This window comes from Alosa alosa, chromosome 2 (genome assembly GCF_017589495.1).
Source record: "Alosa alosa isolate M-15738 ecotype Scorff River chromosome 2, AALO_Geno_1.1, whole genome shotgun sequence".
NCBI classification, from domain to species: Eukaryota; Metazoa; Chordata; class Actinopteri; order Clupeiformes; family Clupeidae; genus Alosa; species Alosa alosa.
In genome coordinates, this window is record NC_063190.1 from 1,914,392 (window position 1) to 1,930,293 (window position 15,902).

At 39.7% G+C, this 15,902-nt stretch overlaps 1 protein-coding gene across 10 annotated transcripts in view; it reads right to left on the reverse strand.

Moving 5' to 3' along the window:
- Positions 1-15,902, reverse strand: part of atxn3 (ataxin 3) — an 86,705-nt gene that overhangs the window by 12,291 nt on the left and 58,512 nt on the right. For 5 of the 10 annotated variants that reach the window (XM_048270428.1, XM_048270387.1, XM_048270404.1 and 2 more), the window contains exons 9-10: positions 9,301-9,454; positions 2,309-2,367 (exon numbers count right to left, since the gene is read on the reverse strand). In XM_048270428.1, coding sequence (XP_048126385.1) covers positions 2,309-2,367; positions 9,301-9,454 — 213 coding nt within the window. The remainder of the gene's footprint in view (positions 1-2,308; positions 2,368-9,300; positions 9,455-15,902) is intronic. The other 5 variants (XM_048270460.1, XM_048270435.1, XM_048270443.1 and 2 more) reach the window with 2 other exon arrangements.

The following is a 15,902-nucleotide window of genomic DNA, read 5'->3' on the forward strand; positions in this document are numbered from 1 at the left end:
GGCCTATATATTTTTTTATTTTATTCTTCCAAAATGTTTATTTTATTATATTAAATTTGCCTCAGGCATTGCTTGAGCAGCTGTAACACCATGTCCTAATAGGTCCGGGCAGGCGACTGTCTTTTATGTCTGTCTACACTGAATCCATTAAATATGCTCTTTTATAAATATATATAAATATGCCCTTTTTTGAGTCATATTTCTCATTCAAAATAGCAGAAATGCGAGTGACAGAAAGAAAATAGAAATGGGTTGTCCGACAAAAGTTCTCTCAAAACGTTTTGTTGCATCGCACTGTTCACGTCGATGCAGTCAGTGCAGTTAGCAGATACTCCAATTGAAAACAATGTAATTAAACAGATTTTATTGCAAATGTTTGCTTGCATCACATCCTGTTAGGACATAGTGTAAGCCCTCCTAATTCTACTCTCGACTTAGGACGAATGAGGTGGCGACATGTCATTCCATTATGACGTATCTAGCAGATATGATACCCACATCGGACACAGCCATGAGTTTAGGAACTGCTTCTGTAATAGGAAAATAGGATTTCTCCTATCTTTGAAACTTAAGTTAAGATAGGACAAGCAGTATATTTTTCTGTAATGAGGCCCCAGGTCTCACTCACTCACTCATTATGTAGACCAGTGGTCACCAACCCGTTGATCGTGATCGACCTGTAGATCTTTAGGACTTGCCCAGTAGATGCCGAGAATAACAGGAAAAATAAAAACAGTCACCAAATTCCCGCATGTTCCCCAACGTTTACAGGGCCTAAATTTCAGTGCGGGATTGTGGGTATAGCGCATGATTTATTCAAGACCCGCAACTCTAGCCATCATAATGCGAGAAATTCCTGCACACATTTTACAGCGCTGTCTGATAACGTTAATCTAATAATGGAGTGGTGTGAATGCGGGACCGGACGGACCAACTTCTGACTTGAACCGAACGTAACCCCATGCAAACACACACGCGCACACAGCACCACTTTGCAGGTGCACTCTCTCTCTCTCTCACAACAGGACTTGTCATTGCTGAAGTCAAATTATGCTAGGTGCTTCTACATCAACTGCTAACTGACATAAAATGAAAACGAAAGTTTAGCAATCAGGAACTGTCAGGAATTTGTTCTCCATTTGAAGAATGTCGATTCGATTGCAGACGTGCTCAGACGGCTACAGACACGGGGCACATTGTAGGCCTAGGCTTAGGTTACTTTCACTTTCTAGAGTGCACATTCATTACGTGAAAGATGCTTCATACCAAAACAGCGATCAAACATTATCAAATTTATCATGACGTTTTGTCACAAACACTCCAATTAGAAAATCAAAAACAAAATCATGTATTCAAGTCAATCTTCAAAATCAAGTAAAGACTGTTGTGTTGTTATCTCATTGACGCCTGTATAAGGGGGTGGAGGATGTGATATTTTTGACCTGATACATTTGCCTAAATAAAAGGCCTTAAATTGGAAGTATTTTAGCTTTAATTCTCTTTTGACGCTCAAGGTAGATCTTGCCTTTGTTCAGGGCGAGGTCAGGGATCTTGGGCTCAAAAAGGTTGGTGATCACTGATGTAGACAAACAAAATCTGAGATGGTGCAGCAACCATTTTCCTGGATTCTGTCTGATTTGACACGGAATGACCCAGAAGTCTTGAAATCATGACCTGATATTTAGAGCCCGACTGATATGGGGATTTAAAGACCAATACCGATTTTGATATTTGAGGACTTCAAAAACTGATAACCAATATATCGTCTGATATTCATTTTTAGCAAACACAATGTAACATTTTTCACACTAATATTTAGCATATTGAAGACTTTTGATCAAGGTGGGACATAATATGTTTAGATAGGCCTAGCTATCCTAATGAAAGGCTCTTATACAATAAATGATGAAACAATTGTCATAAATCAAGTAGTGTTTTTTTCTTTGAAGACCACCATTGCCACAATACTTTCAAGGTATCCACGTTTATGCTTAATGACGCTTAATGCAAGCTAATTTCATCAAATAGCTAATATAGGCCAATAATATTGGGAAACCAATTATCAGTCGGGCTCTACTGACATTTATCAACATTTTGACATTTGGCACTTAACAGATTTACTAAGCAGTGAAACTACAGCAATAAAGCATACAATACAGCTTGACCAATTCCAGTACAGTCATAATTGCTCACAGAACTAAAGCAAATATAAAACTTGAAGAAAGTGACTTGGGCCTGTCCCAGTAACTTAAAGTTCAGTTAACATTGATGATGACATATCAAAAAGTGGTGGTGTCTGTGGTCATACCTGTGGGTTTACTGTCCTGTTGCTGTGAAGCAGTGACTTGTGTCTGGAGCTGAGACTGCCTGTGTAGGCAGAACATTAAAAATGCTGATCAGTCAGACTTTTCTGGGTACTTCCCCTTCACTTCAATATAACAACAGAGTACAGCTTAGAAAGAGGCATATCCGATTACAGTATTTATGCATTTCTACAGCGAATTAAATACTGTACACGTAACTTAACCAGTCGGCTAAAGCTTTCCTTACCTGCAGTTCTTAATCTTCGTAAATGATACATTGTTTAGGTTAAGCAACTTATATTCTTAAATTTCAGCCTCATTTTGAGAGTTTTGCCCGACATTGCACATCATTTACATAGGAGGGCACTGCTCCCACATACTTTGGCCCATCCTCAAATGCCTGGTACCTTTGGAAAGCTTAGACCCAGTAGAATTCTCAGAAACAGTCAGGGTGACTCTGTGATGTACTGGCAACGAAATACAGAGACACATGGGTGGGTTCAATCTGACTGGGAGAGTCACGTGATCACGCTGATATGTGAGTGTAGCAGGAAGTATGCACCTTCCAGACCAAGGAAAGCACACGGAAAGAAGAAGTTTGAAATTTATTTGTTTCTAAATATTTGTATTTGTATAAGATGGATTATACATCTACCAACGTATTATGAATAAAACAACATGTACAGAGGGTCCCCGTTAAAATTGACACTTCATTCACGATAATGGTGATTCACGCAGCTGGGTGACATGTAAGGACAACTGCAGCAGCTGGGGCAGCATAGTCCGCTGTGCCTCAACGGTCGAACCCGGTGGCGCATTCGACAGCAAGGGCTGTGATTGGCCGAAGGATTTCAGTGCGTTTCTCTGTTTTTAGCAGCCCCTGCAACATGCTAATCCACTGTAGCCTAAGCTTTGTACATAATGTTAAACATAGTTTTGGATTCAGTGGCAAGATTTCTTGATTGTATAGTGCCTGTCTCAGTAATGTTTTAAAATGAGAGCTTCGTCAGCTGGCAGTAGGCTACTTTGTCGGTAGTCATGAGAAGTTAAACGCTAACAGAACATAAAAATGCTGCCCAGAAACCTTGTGAATAGTTCTGACACTAACGAGGTTGAAATATAGCATTTGCCTACAGCATCTCCTTAACAGTAATGTTAACAAAATGGCAGCATTCATATGACAAAGGAAAAGCGAATCCGGTCACTCAAGACTGTGCCATAGCCGTGGGGCAGAAGACGCTTGGTGGCCCGTCCACAGCGTTATAAACTTAACCTAAATAGCGGCTGCTGTAAGCTACAATCGGATTTTATTGTATACCCCTGTTGTCTCAGTGATGATAACATCTCATTTCGACTATATTTCAAAGTGTGCCGTTCATTTGCATTATTAACATAACATCGTATTTTGTCATTTTTTGGCTAAGACATGCATTCCGTTAGGGATATTGAACATATTTAACATTCTCTAACCATCGTGTTTGAATTGGTGCAGTTGTCAGCACAAAAAAAAGTTTTATTCTTTTTGCTCTTTTGCATTGCTCTATGCTGTTCTATGGTGCTTTGACGTTTCATAGAAATCCATATATAATGGCGCATAAAAGCGACTTGTTGACGTTTTGGGACATTAATCTACATGTAGGCTACGTTAAGCTTTAAGGATTGTATGTCCTTAATTTATTTATATAGGCCTATTTAGGCTACTTAAGCAAACCCTGGATACTTTTATTGCCACACAACAATATTGGTGGTATTTGTTACAATAGCTTCAAAGGCACCGCTTCAGAAAGCTGCACTGCTTGTGAAAGAAGGGGGTGGGGGAGGAGCTTGCAGCCAAGTGTCGGAAAAATGCATAGCCTACAACACAGAACTCTCGCATTAGTCACTGACAGTAGACACCTTCCAGCCTAATGACTTTCACACATTTTGAATGATTTTACAGTATGCCTATACATTAAGCTCCCAATGTAGAGACTGTGCAGAATACAATGTGTGAATGATGCTCAATGATTTGCCAATAGCCTATAATAGTCTTCTGCTGGGTTGCATGTACTGTATAGCCTAGTTTTACTGTACATTTTCAGCCTTTATTGGTTAAATGACCATTTTTTTATTACGAAAATATTTCTTAACTTCAAAAACACAGTGTCTAAAACTTCGGTGTCATTCAGACTCAACCCTCTTGGCGTTTGGTGATTAATTGACAGCTGTTTTTTGGGACACGTTAAACTTTCTTTATAATGAGCATAAAACGACTTGTTGTTTGGGACATTAAGCTACGTTAAAGCTTTTTCATGTTAAGGATTGTATGTCCTTAATTTATTTATATATTTAGGCTACTTGCGCAAACCCTGGATACTTTTATTGCCACACAACAATATTGGTGGTATTTGTTACATTAGCTTCAAAGGCACCAGCTTCAGAAAGCTGCACTGCTTGTGAAAGAAGGGGTGGGGTGGGGAGGGAGCTTGCAGCCAAGTGTCGGAAAAAGTGGCACCGGAAAATGCAAAGAAGGGGTAGCCTAAAATGCATAGCCTAAAAAGTTCCCTGCTATGGGGAGGAGTGAACTGAAGGACTGCATCAATAAGATCAACGAATTCCTCCGCTGTACACCCAGATCTTCCCAGGGATTCAACGTGCTTTAAATTTAGACTGTAGAATGTAGACTGTTCATTATTTCAATAAATCGTTTTCTCTGAAGCACTTTCCCGACTTAGATCTTTCTATAGGCTAAGCATATCATGGAGATAGAGTAGAAAACTGGATTTAACTAAACAAATGTAAATAAGTAAACTGATTGTTTACTCTACAGTAGGCTATGTTCCCCCTCTCAGGCTGTACAATAGGCCTATTGAAAGTAGGCTAATGAGCTCAATAGACACGTTAAGCTTCCATTAGGAAACTTTCGTTGCAGACTTTCACAACTGATTGTTTAGCCTACAGTAGCCTACTGTAGGCCTACTCTACAGTAGCCTAGGCTATAGGTTATGTTCCCCCTCTCAGGCTGTACAATAGGCCTATTGAAAGTAGGCTAATGAGCTCAATAGACACGTTAGCTTCCATTAGGAAACTTTTAGTTGCAGACTTTCACAACTGATTGTTTAGCCTACAGTAGCCTACTGTAGGCCTACTCTACAGTAGCCTAGGCTATAGGTTATGTTCCCCCTCTCAGGCTGTACAGTAGGCCTATTGAAAGTAGACTAATGAGCTTAGACACATTAGCGCTTCTAGCCTAATGACTTTCACACATGAATGATTTACAGTAGACACATTAGCGCTCCACGCAGTGGCGTAACTAGGCCTAGTAGGTGCAGCAAGTGCAGTCGCACCAGGGCCTGTGACCTCCGTCGCTACCCCCGCAATGCAATTGCTGGAAAATTCTATACCGGTCCTTTCTGACTACCTGCGTGCCTTTGGCCAGGCCAAGGCTACAAGCGCCAGACACTCGCAAATAAATGGGGGTTCAGAGTACATTTGAAAATGTTAGAGCACGGAGAGTGAAGCGTCACTTTGACGAACTATCGGAAGATGAACGCTTAACCGATGCAGAGAGATACTTCAAAGTGCAGGTATTTAATGCAACCCTGGACATCATAATCAGTCAGCTCTCCCAAAGATGTGCAAGCATGCGGAAAACTTGTTATGTGGTTGAGTCTTTACGTCCTATGATCCTTCAACTCGCAGGTGATGATGAACTGCTTGAAAAGGCAGTACGTTTGTCAGACCATTATAGCATGGACATTGCACCGACATTCCCAACAGAACTCCTCTCATTTAGGTCTAGCTTTAAAGCAGAGATTTCACAGAAGTCATCTATTTTTCAACTTGCCAAAAGGCTGGTGGTAGATTATGACAGTGTAACATCCACATTCGGGGAAGTGTGTAGCCTACTGCTCTCATGTTGTTTCTACATTGCCTGTGACTGTGGCAACAGCTGAGCGATCTTTTTCCAAATGTTCAACAATTGCTGGTGTACAGGCTATAATCAATTAGCTAAATCATTTGTCCAGCTGTTTAAACATTTTTTCGTGTTACATTCAAACGCAAAAGGTGCTTTGATATCTTATTTGTTTAAACGTCGGCAAGCAGGCATGCTGCGGTTGCAATGAATGAGGATAATTGGTTTTATCTGCGGTGTTATTTTTTGCATTTTGAATATGACTCGCTCCAGCACTTCTACTTTTTTGCACGGTGCTTTCTTAAAGGAGCTGCACCATCTTACAACAATTGCATCTACATTTTCATATTAGAATGTTTTGTCAAGTGTAAGCTTAAACTACCGTGATCAAATTAAGTTTCCGTGCCCCGCTGAAAGTCTCTTATGCTCTTATAAACTTATCGTTACACTATCAAATCTATAAGTAACCGTGACAAATAGGGTATAACATATATAAACTCACGCTATTGTATTATCATATATGTTTGGTAATGGCTCAGCTTTCTCTGATTGTTCTACTGACTTGGAAACTGCATCATGGAAGCAGTAAGTCAAGTCGCATCAAAAATAGTAGTGGCAGAACTCCAAAGTGACACCTTGTGGTTGTTTGTGTCAACTGCAGTTTGTGCCATTTCTGCTGAGAAAATGGGGATCGTGATTCCTGAAGGAACCCGTCCAAACTTAACGGGGACCCACTGTATATTCCACTACTATAGATTCTTACCGACATTTCAAGACCATGTATGACGTATCGGGATATTGGCATCCTTATCTGATCTACATTGAAAGTAAGAGAGTCACGGCTTCACAAGGGGGTGGAGGGGGCATTTTATAGTAGTTTGATAAGATGTATAGTGTTTTTAATCAAATGCAGTAATGCACAAAACACTTTTTGTCATCGTCATAGATTAACATTGATCGATTCCTGAGACTCTTAGCTTTAAAACGAGGTATATTACTATGGTGCTTCATGTTATGGTGCATAAAATTGATTGTACAGTACGGGGATGAGAGGGATGAGGGGGGCACTGTGAGTGAGGTCGGTGCCATTGGGGCTGACATTAAAAGGTTTATCAAAATGTTAGGGTTCTCTATGTTTTTAGTATTGAATCACAAACTAAGTTTTATGAGTTGTCAATCTGGAGTATCAATAATTAGCCTTTAATAAAAGTGGATACATGCTAACAATAGCTAACTTTAGCAACTGTGGTTAGCCGAACTACTTAAACTGCAGAAATATAGTACCCTAAACCTGGTTTAGGATATTTGAATCCGTAACTTTTCTCCACTGGCATGGCCTAAATGCACACTGTCTGAGACTGGAATCTTCACATCTTCAACTTTCTATAACTGCCAGTTAGGCCTGCACGATTCGGGGGGAAATATGAATCACAATTTTTTAGCTTAGAATTGATATCACGATTCTCTGCCACGATTTTTTCTCCCTCAGTGTAATATTTATTGCACACATAAACAATGACAAAACAAAACAATTTGGTACCAAACATAGATTTTGGCACATATAGCACATTGTGCATCGTCACGAGCCTGTAAACATAGAGGCTTCAATGAATAAAGAAAAAACTGGCCGTTTAAGTACAGTAGGCTACCAAAAATAGTAGCCTACATATAACACATTGAACTAAATATGGTCCTGATACAGGCTCTATCTGAACATATCTTTACATAACTAAAACATGTCAATCAACATACTGCAGCTACAGCTTCAGTCTCTAGAGAAATGGAGCTTGTCAATTGTCAATTTAAGTACAGTATCAAAAACAGAATGATTTCTTGGCACTCTTGAACTGCTTGCCTTTTAGAGCATTAACATTCAACTGGCCATTCAGTTCGGTTTGAGACTGAGTGGTTGGCTGATTCTTGTCACTAGTACCCAATGTTTTTTGCAGTGGCCTACAGATTATTTTTTAGGTTATTTCTCCACTACTGTTCATTTATCAAACTGGTGGTTTCTCTACGTCCTTAGCAAATTAAGCCACGTAGTTCAGTAGAGAGACGTTGAATAAATTAGCATTTGCAATTGACAACACAATTAACAACGTTCTGATAAGTAGGCTATACTAACTTTGCAAAGTTAACTTGAATGCATCAAAATTGTTAGGCTACACCGCAACAGTAGTCTGCATGAAAAGTCCTTGCACAAGCGGTGCGGCCTGAAGCCAAACTATTTGAGGGAGACCAGTGCAGGGAGAGAATGCATGCTCTATTTCCACAATGAAAGAATGTATCTAGGCTAACCTATATTTTAAATAAGCAATCACTGCGTGCTGCTATGGAAAAAATAAGTCAATATATTAGAGCACTTTGTGAGAGAAGGGAGAGCATTGCAGCGCTTGGGAGCGCTTTAAAACTCACAGAAAAAAGTAGTAGCATTTGTGATGCAGTCACCTGGTAAAATTAAATGAGAATCAAAGCCATTTAAAAATTAAATCGCGCACAGGGGTGAATCGAGATCACAATTTTATAACGATTTATCGTGCAGGCCTACTGCCAGTTATCAATCAGATATTAGACCCCCAACTGTCACTGCCATAGTGTAGTGTCAGACATTAAACCATTTGTTGGAGTAAGACATTGTCACCTTCAAATTGACATTTCATTTTAAAACCACACCAGCATATTACAAAACATTACTCTGGACAGAAAACTGGACCACACTAGTTCATTAGGTCTACAAAATTATTTATTCTGTATTAGTTCTTCATTCTTATGCAGTCTATTTCTTTCTTCTCAGTAAATTTGCCTCAATTGAAAGTTGGAGTATCCTTTGAGAAACTAAGACAAAACGCCAAAATATTATTTTTTATCACTCTTTTTACTCATCAATACTACACACGTGTGATCCCTAATGTGGCACAAATGTCTGTGTACCTGTAGAAAAGATTTGTAACTATAGGACAGCTTTGTGTATGTAGAGCATTGATTTGTAACTGTAAAATATATTTGAAATGGTAAAATATTTGTAACTGTAGGATGAGCTGTAGCTTTAACACAGTTGTAATTATTTTGCACAAGCAAGCACATACAAACACAAATACATGCCTGTCAAAGTAAGCTTGTCTCCTCCTGCGTAACTCTTCAGCGCTGAGGTTGTTCTCCCGTGGACTACCTATGGTCCCTGTGGACAATGAGCCTCCTGATGTTACAGGAACACTGCCATCTTTAGGTATGGTGGAGGAGGTTCTAGGAGCTGCACCTTTATGAGGGGCCGATGCCAAACAGAAATTAGACATGGGACTTGTATGACGTCATTTTACTACATTTTGTATGTTTTCACAGACAGCTTGTTATGGTATTATTTTTGGGTTCACTTGGTATATGGTCAAATGAATGACCGATAAACACCAATCTTTCTCACTAGCCAATCAGGTAGTACAGATTGTAGTTTTGAGATATGAATCAACCTATGAAAATGTAAGAAAAAATTAAAAGAATATATGGCCAAATGTTACAAAAAAACTGTCAACCTTGAGAATGTATGGTGTGTTCCAAACAGATGGCATCTACTCTTTTGCATGTCTGCAGATAAGATATGACTTTAGAGTTAAGGCATCTTCAAAGAATGATGGTTTCGGACTTTTAAGATAACGATGAGACTGTGGTATGACATTGGCATGCAGCAAGAACATTAAACTACTTTATGTAAGCTAGCAGATTAACGTTAGAAAATTGGCTGACAGACAGCACATAAATCACAACAGACACTATCAATGGTTACAATGACGGTATAATCATAGTAGTGTTTTCTTCTAGCTAGATTTTGAAAAATCTAAGCAAATAAAATGTCAATAAAATGATATTTCATTGCAATCAGCAGCTATGAGAAGAATTCCATCATTCAATATGTTTACACAGCAGTTTGGGAGAGTTGCTGCACATATTTCTGGGTATTAGGCAGCATAGAGGACACATCGCAGCTGCTTTTGAAAAAAAGTGTTTAGGTAGTTCGAAGGTATTTTAGAAGGCATGAAAAGAGAGTTGGATCAGCTTGAAGAGACTTGTTGTCTCGCTCTCAATACCACGGCAAAATCCTAAACTAAAAGGTGTATTTTGTGGTGTGAAGGTCAATGCTGGGTTCATCATCATAAAGGGCCAACATGCTTATTATGTCTATAGACCCTTTCAAGAGAGTTCCATTATCAGCATCATAGTTGGCCCCACAAGACTTCCTTTTTAACATTCCATGTTATCTTAATGCAGAAAAAGTAGATTGGGACCCAAATAGAACGTTCAAGCATTGTTTTTGTTTTTATTGTTGAAAGGGTCTATAGTCAGTAAAATAGTAGTTTGTGTTAAAGGAGAATTCCAGTGTGATATTGACCTAAAGTGTATTGAAACATGATACCGAGTGTGAACGTATGTCTCATAGCCCATCTCGGCTTGTCCCCTGCACTCCAAAATCTGGCGGTAGTTAGCCGATGCTACCAACAGCTTTTTCAATAGTGGTGCTTGACGCCCGGGCTAGCCATGCAAATAAATCACTGTTTTACACCCATTTACGAGGCTCAATGTATCTCTACACTTCATTGGTAGACTTCCGAGGGCCCTGACATTTAAAACGAGACATTGAGACATTGAGTCACGATAAGTCGAGCAACGAGTAAGAATGAACAGGTATGATATAAGGGATCAGATTCCAAAAATAATTCAGTGGAAATGCATGGATTCCAGTTTCTTCCAGTAGCAGCAAGCAGCAACTGGAATTGGGGGGTCCTTAACACATATGAACAGTGTATAAAACCTAACTGCACCTACACTTTTAATGTAATTGTTTGTAGATCTTAGTGTTAATATTTCCTGCTTACTCTTTTAGCACCAAAAACCTGATGTGTGCCTTTTCCTTTTCCTCATAGTGTCTCTTTGAATAAAATAAAATCCTAGTTTCATTAAGATAGTATCAGGGTTCTCAGATGAAACTACATTCATCAAACTAAAAATATGAAATAATAGAATGTAAAAACAATACCAACCAATTAAAAACAAATTCGAATTCTAGCACATAATATTTAGCCTAGGCTACTTTTATGTTTCCACAGGTTTCTCTGATGTTATAACATATGTAGGCTTAGTTACATCAGACCCTCTTGTGCCCGGTAATATAAAAACACAGGATCTGTGTCAAAGTAATTTAAAAAAGGCACAATAATTTATTCAAGATAAAATGAGAATGAACACCTAGGCTATGGAGTTCATCTCCTTGGAAATGACAATCGATTTTACCTCACCACAATGTAAAGCTTGATTTAAATAATCTTGCTAACTAACCTTGGTAACTAACCGAGGTCCACTTTACTAGCCTCAGTGGGTAAGTAGCAGGTAAGTAGCCAGTAATTCAATGTATGAAGACATGACATGAGCTATGAAAGAACAAAACACGTTATAAATGAAGGTAGTAAAATCTTCAACAAGCTAGCAACTTACATTTACCCATGCACGACAGCAGCAAACTGAATTTAGCCTACTGGAGGAATTTAACTAGCGTTTTGTCATGCAATGTTGACACTTGCTTGAAAAGTTGAAGTGGTTCTCGATCTCAGTTGCTTCTAGCGCCACGGTGGTTAGAAATGGTACGGTCCACAATAGGGGTGTCTGAAATCGCTTTACATTAAAATGTTCCTACAGTGAAAATAGGAGTTGACTTGTATTGTAACTGTAACGATATTTTTTCACAATATCAGAAACATTATCTGACCCCCCAAAACTAATATTTCTGTCTCTTTGGGGGGTACTGGGTCTTCATTGGGGGGTATAGTACCCCCCAGTAATTCGAACTATGATTCCAGGTATCATATTTAATTGATAACAAATAACAAAATCAAAATGTGCAACTAGTCTATGAGCTCTCACGCTAAAAAAACAGTGTGGAGAACAACATTAGACTGGTTAGATAGCACCTCACTGCAGACCACGCACTGTGGCTTTGGGCAGTCTGTCTCCCAATCCATGTGAAGCCTAGCCATATGCCTAATCATAGGCTACTTTCGTTTTCTTAGCGCAGTCTTTTGTCTCCTCCTTTCTTTTTTTTTCTCTGCGCTCCACCTCCACCTTCATCATTCTGCCCCCCATCCCATCGTTACCCGTCTCCTGCTCTGTTTCTCTCGCTTCTCCTGTTCAATCGCTTCAATTATGCCTTTTGGACAGTGTTTTACACTGTTACACTGAACAGTGCTAACACTGTTCTTAGCCAGTTTTCCCATGTTTGCGTAGCCTTCTACCTAGCCTATACTTCCACGAAACCAGAGAATGTCTTATAAGGGGAGAAACGCCACTCTCGGGAAACTTCCGATTTCTGAACTGGTTGCAGTTCCTGTTCTGGTTCCACATGAGGGCGCTCACGAATAAGTGCAGAATGAATGGAGGTCTATGAAGCTGTACCCCTCAAATCCACTTTTCTCGGGATATAATTTTTTGCCCAGAAAAAGAGGGGACAGAGAAAATACACACCGCTGAGTATTTTTTCTAAAAAGTATTTGTAGTATTTGTTCTAAAAAGCCTTTCAAATGTGTCAATGACGTCATTCATTAGCAGAAAGCTAGTGTGTTGTGGGCAACAACGACCCAACCTGTAAAAATCGAAAGGGCGTAAGTACTTTCGTTCATTCAACTTTTGACCTATAATCCATATTGCAGAAACCACAATCAATCTTTCAAGCGACAACCAGGTGAAAGAGACACATTTAACCGTCTAGTTCCATAGACCCCATTGTTTTTGCACTTATTTGTGATAAGCCCTAAGCGGAACTGCAGCAGATTGCAGGTACAATGGAGTTAATAGGGAGTGATCCGGCTCTCCGTAAACGGGCTCTGACGAAACTAACGCGCCAGATATTCTGCCCGCAGGAAATCAAATGCATTGTGGGTAGCTTATTTTTTAATGAAAATATTGCCTGCCATAGAGTTTACAATTGATTTCCTTTAATTTCACGTTTCCATATCAATATAACCCGATTCGAAATTCTTTATTATTTATGAATTATTTGTGATTTATTAATTAATAATTTTTAACACTTTTCCGACATTCCCCTTTTCATCTCAAGTACCCCCTAGTGGCAGGTAACACAGTTTGGGAATCCCTGATGTAGGCTAATGGTGTTTTCAAAAACTGATAGTTCCGGTCCTTGACTGTAATTGGCTGAATCGCGTTCGATGCTGTTGTAAAATCCAGCATAAACATACACCTTGACTTAATTTTGTTCTGTATTACTGCGTGACGAATTGTAACAAAAACCATTACAAAGTTACAAAGGAGCAGTCGGCTACAATATGGCAGAGTTTGTCGTAAACTTTGATGTGCTGGGTGGGCTTAGTCTGGAAGAGTGGTGAAAAGAGCAGGACAGGATAGAGGAAGAGAGCAACTTAAGGCACGCTGAAATAAGCAAGATTGAAATTGAGGAGTTGAAAAAAAATCCAGGAATGAAATCGGCACCGTTAAAATGACACTGTGGTCCGCTGTTTCCTGTCTTGGTGTGCCGAGAAAAAAACATCTATAGATTTGACATCAGTCAGCAAAGCTGATCTTAATCAGGCTCTGCGGCAATTTTACTATTTACTATAAAAAACGGAAAAGGTAAGCCCTACGGTTTGAGCAGCTACAGTGCGCAGTGCTTCGACATGGCCAGCTTCACTCGCGGTCCGCGCGTGGGATCACACGGTATCACGCGGCTCTAATTTGTATTTTTCCAGTGAGACGCTGCAACAACCCAAACAACCGGTAGATGGCTCAAGTGAGCAGGGTGTCTCGTAAAAAGAAATGGAGCCTGGAAAACCCTACACAGACTTCACTACAGACTTTAGCAGACTGGTTTAGAAATAATTTAATAGCCAGAAATATGCCTGCCCTGCCCTAATAAAGAAATATTTGGTTAACTGCGAAAGTGAATCCCGTTTGCAGCCCATAGAAAGAAACATGGGACAAATGAAACATTCTGGTTTTCTCCGAGTGCAGCGATGATAGACAGACATCATTTGGACAAAATATGGAGCATATTAACCTCCTTTGCTCAGCCAAATGCCTTCCTGTTACGTCCTGTTATCACGGTTACAGGCGATATAAACGATTTTGATGGTCACAAGTTTACTTCATTAGCGTTTTTAATTTTTTTATTATTATTAAAGAGTTATTTTCATTTAAAGGTTTGACTTAGTGCTTATTCAGTAGAGCATTTAGTGCTCTCCCCAATCCCAGACGTTCACATTGCATGTTTGTTTGTAATGGATGCAACCCTTGAGATAGGCTATCGTTTGGCGGCAATGAGTTGTTAACAGACATGAACCAAGACATATAGCCCAGCTGCAATCTAGGGACTGTTAGATTTATTTATTGAAGGGGCCACGGAGGAATTTTGAGTGCTTCAGTCAAAAGTTGCATGACCCTCTCTTGCCTGCTAGAAATTGTTCAATGACCCTCCGACAGAATTGTTAAAAAAAGAAATGACCCTCCCCTGCCAATTGCTGTCTTCCGCCCGCGCCACAGCCACACACTGTGATAATGTTCTTAAATCAATCTTTCCGTGAGCTTGCATGCTACCAGTCCTTCCTTTTCAAATGTGTTTAGCCTGTTTGCACAATTTCACAAATAATCATATGTGATTAATAAAATGACAAATAATCCCTGTGCGGGGACGAAAACAATGCATGCCAACTTTTTCGTGTTTATCCGTGTATTTTAACTTTCCCCGCTGTCTTGCCGTTTTAATGTTTTCCGTAGAATATCCCATATTTTAATACTCTCATAACAGCCCTTCCATCGGGCCTACCATAACTTACCAACTCTGTACTGTAGACCCTATCTGGCTATTTATATTTTCTGTGAAATAAGCAAATGTATTTGTTCAACTTTATGAAGCAGAATTAACGCATAGGCTACTTGGAACATAATACATTTGACAAAGGACAGATGTATGATGCTAGTGACAAAATATTAACTTTCAGTGTTTTACGATGTCTTTGTCATGGGGAAGTGTTTTTCCCCATGCATTTATTCTAGGTTACTGTCAGTGACTGCCGTGAGAGAAGCGGGTTCTGTTTAGTTCATGTCAGTGACTGACCTTGAGAAGCGGGTCTGTGTTGTGTTGCGTTGCGTTAATTTATTTTCATTGGGCATGCCGTGCCGTCCACAGCTCTTCAGTTCTGACAAAGCCAAAATTACTCCTTTTGAAACAATGAGTGCAGGAAGCGCGTTTGTATGGTTATATTGCTTGACGGGGGGGATCCCAAGCAGCTTTCAGCCATAAGGATACTTTGAGAACATTTCAATTCACCCGACACTAATATTCAAAATATTGAAAACTATTTCGGCATAGCCTACAAAGCAGTTTAATTAAATGTAATGTTAGTTGTAAACAAACGAGCTACTTGGTGAGGCTTGGCCTCACAGATGCGCTCGTGCCTTAGATGGCAGGAAAAATCTTCACGATAGGCCTATTAACTAACCACCCGATTCACGTTGGTTGGGGGAAGGGGGGCCATCAGACATTTGTGCCCAGTTAATCCCTGCCCCCAACAAATCACACCTTCCCACCTCTGAAAGCTTAAAAGAAGTCAAGGACTCCTTACTCACAGACCTATTCACAAACCTGCAGCATTCTGCCGTGTTTTGAAATCATGCAGCTACAGGAGCTTCCAATCGTGAGGAAGCAATTTTGC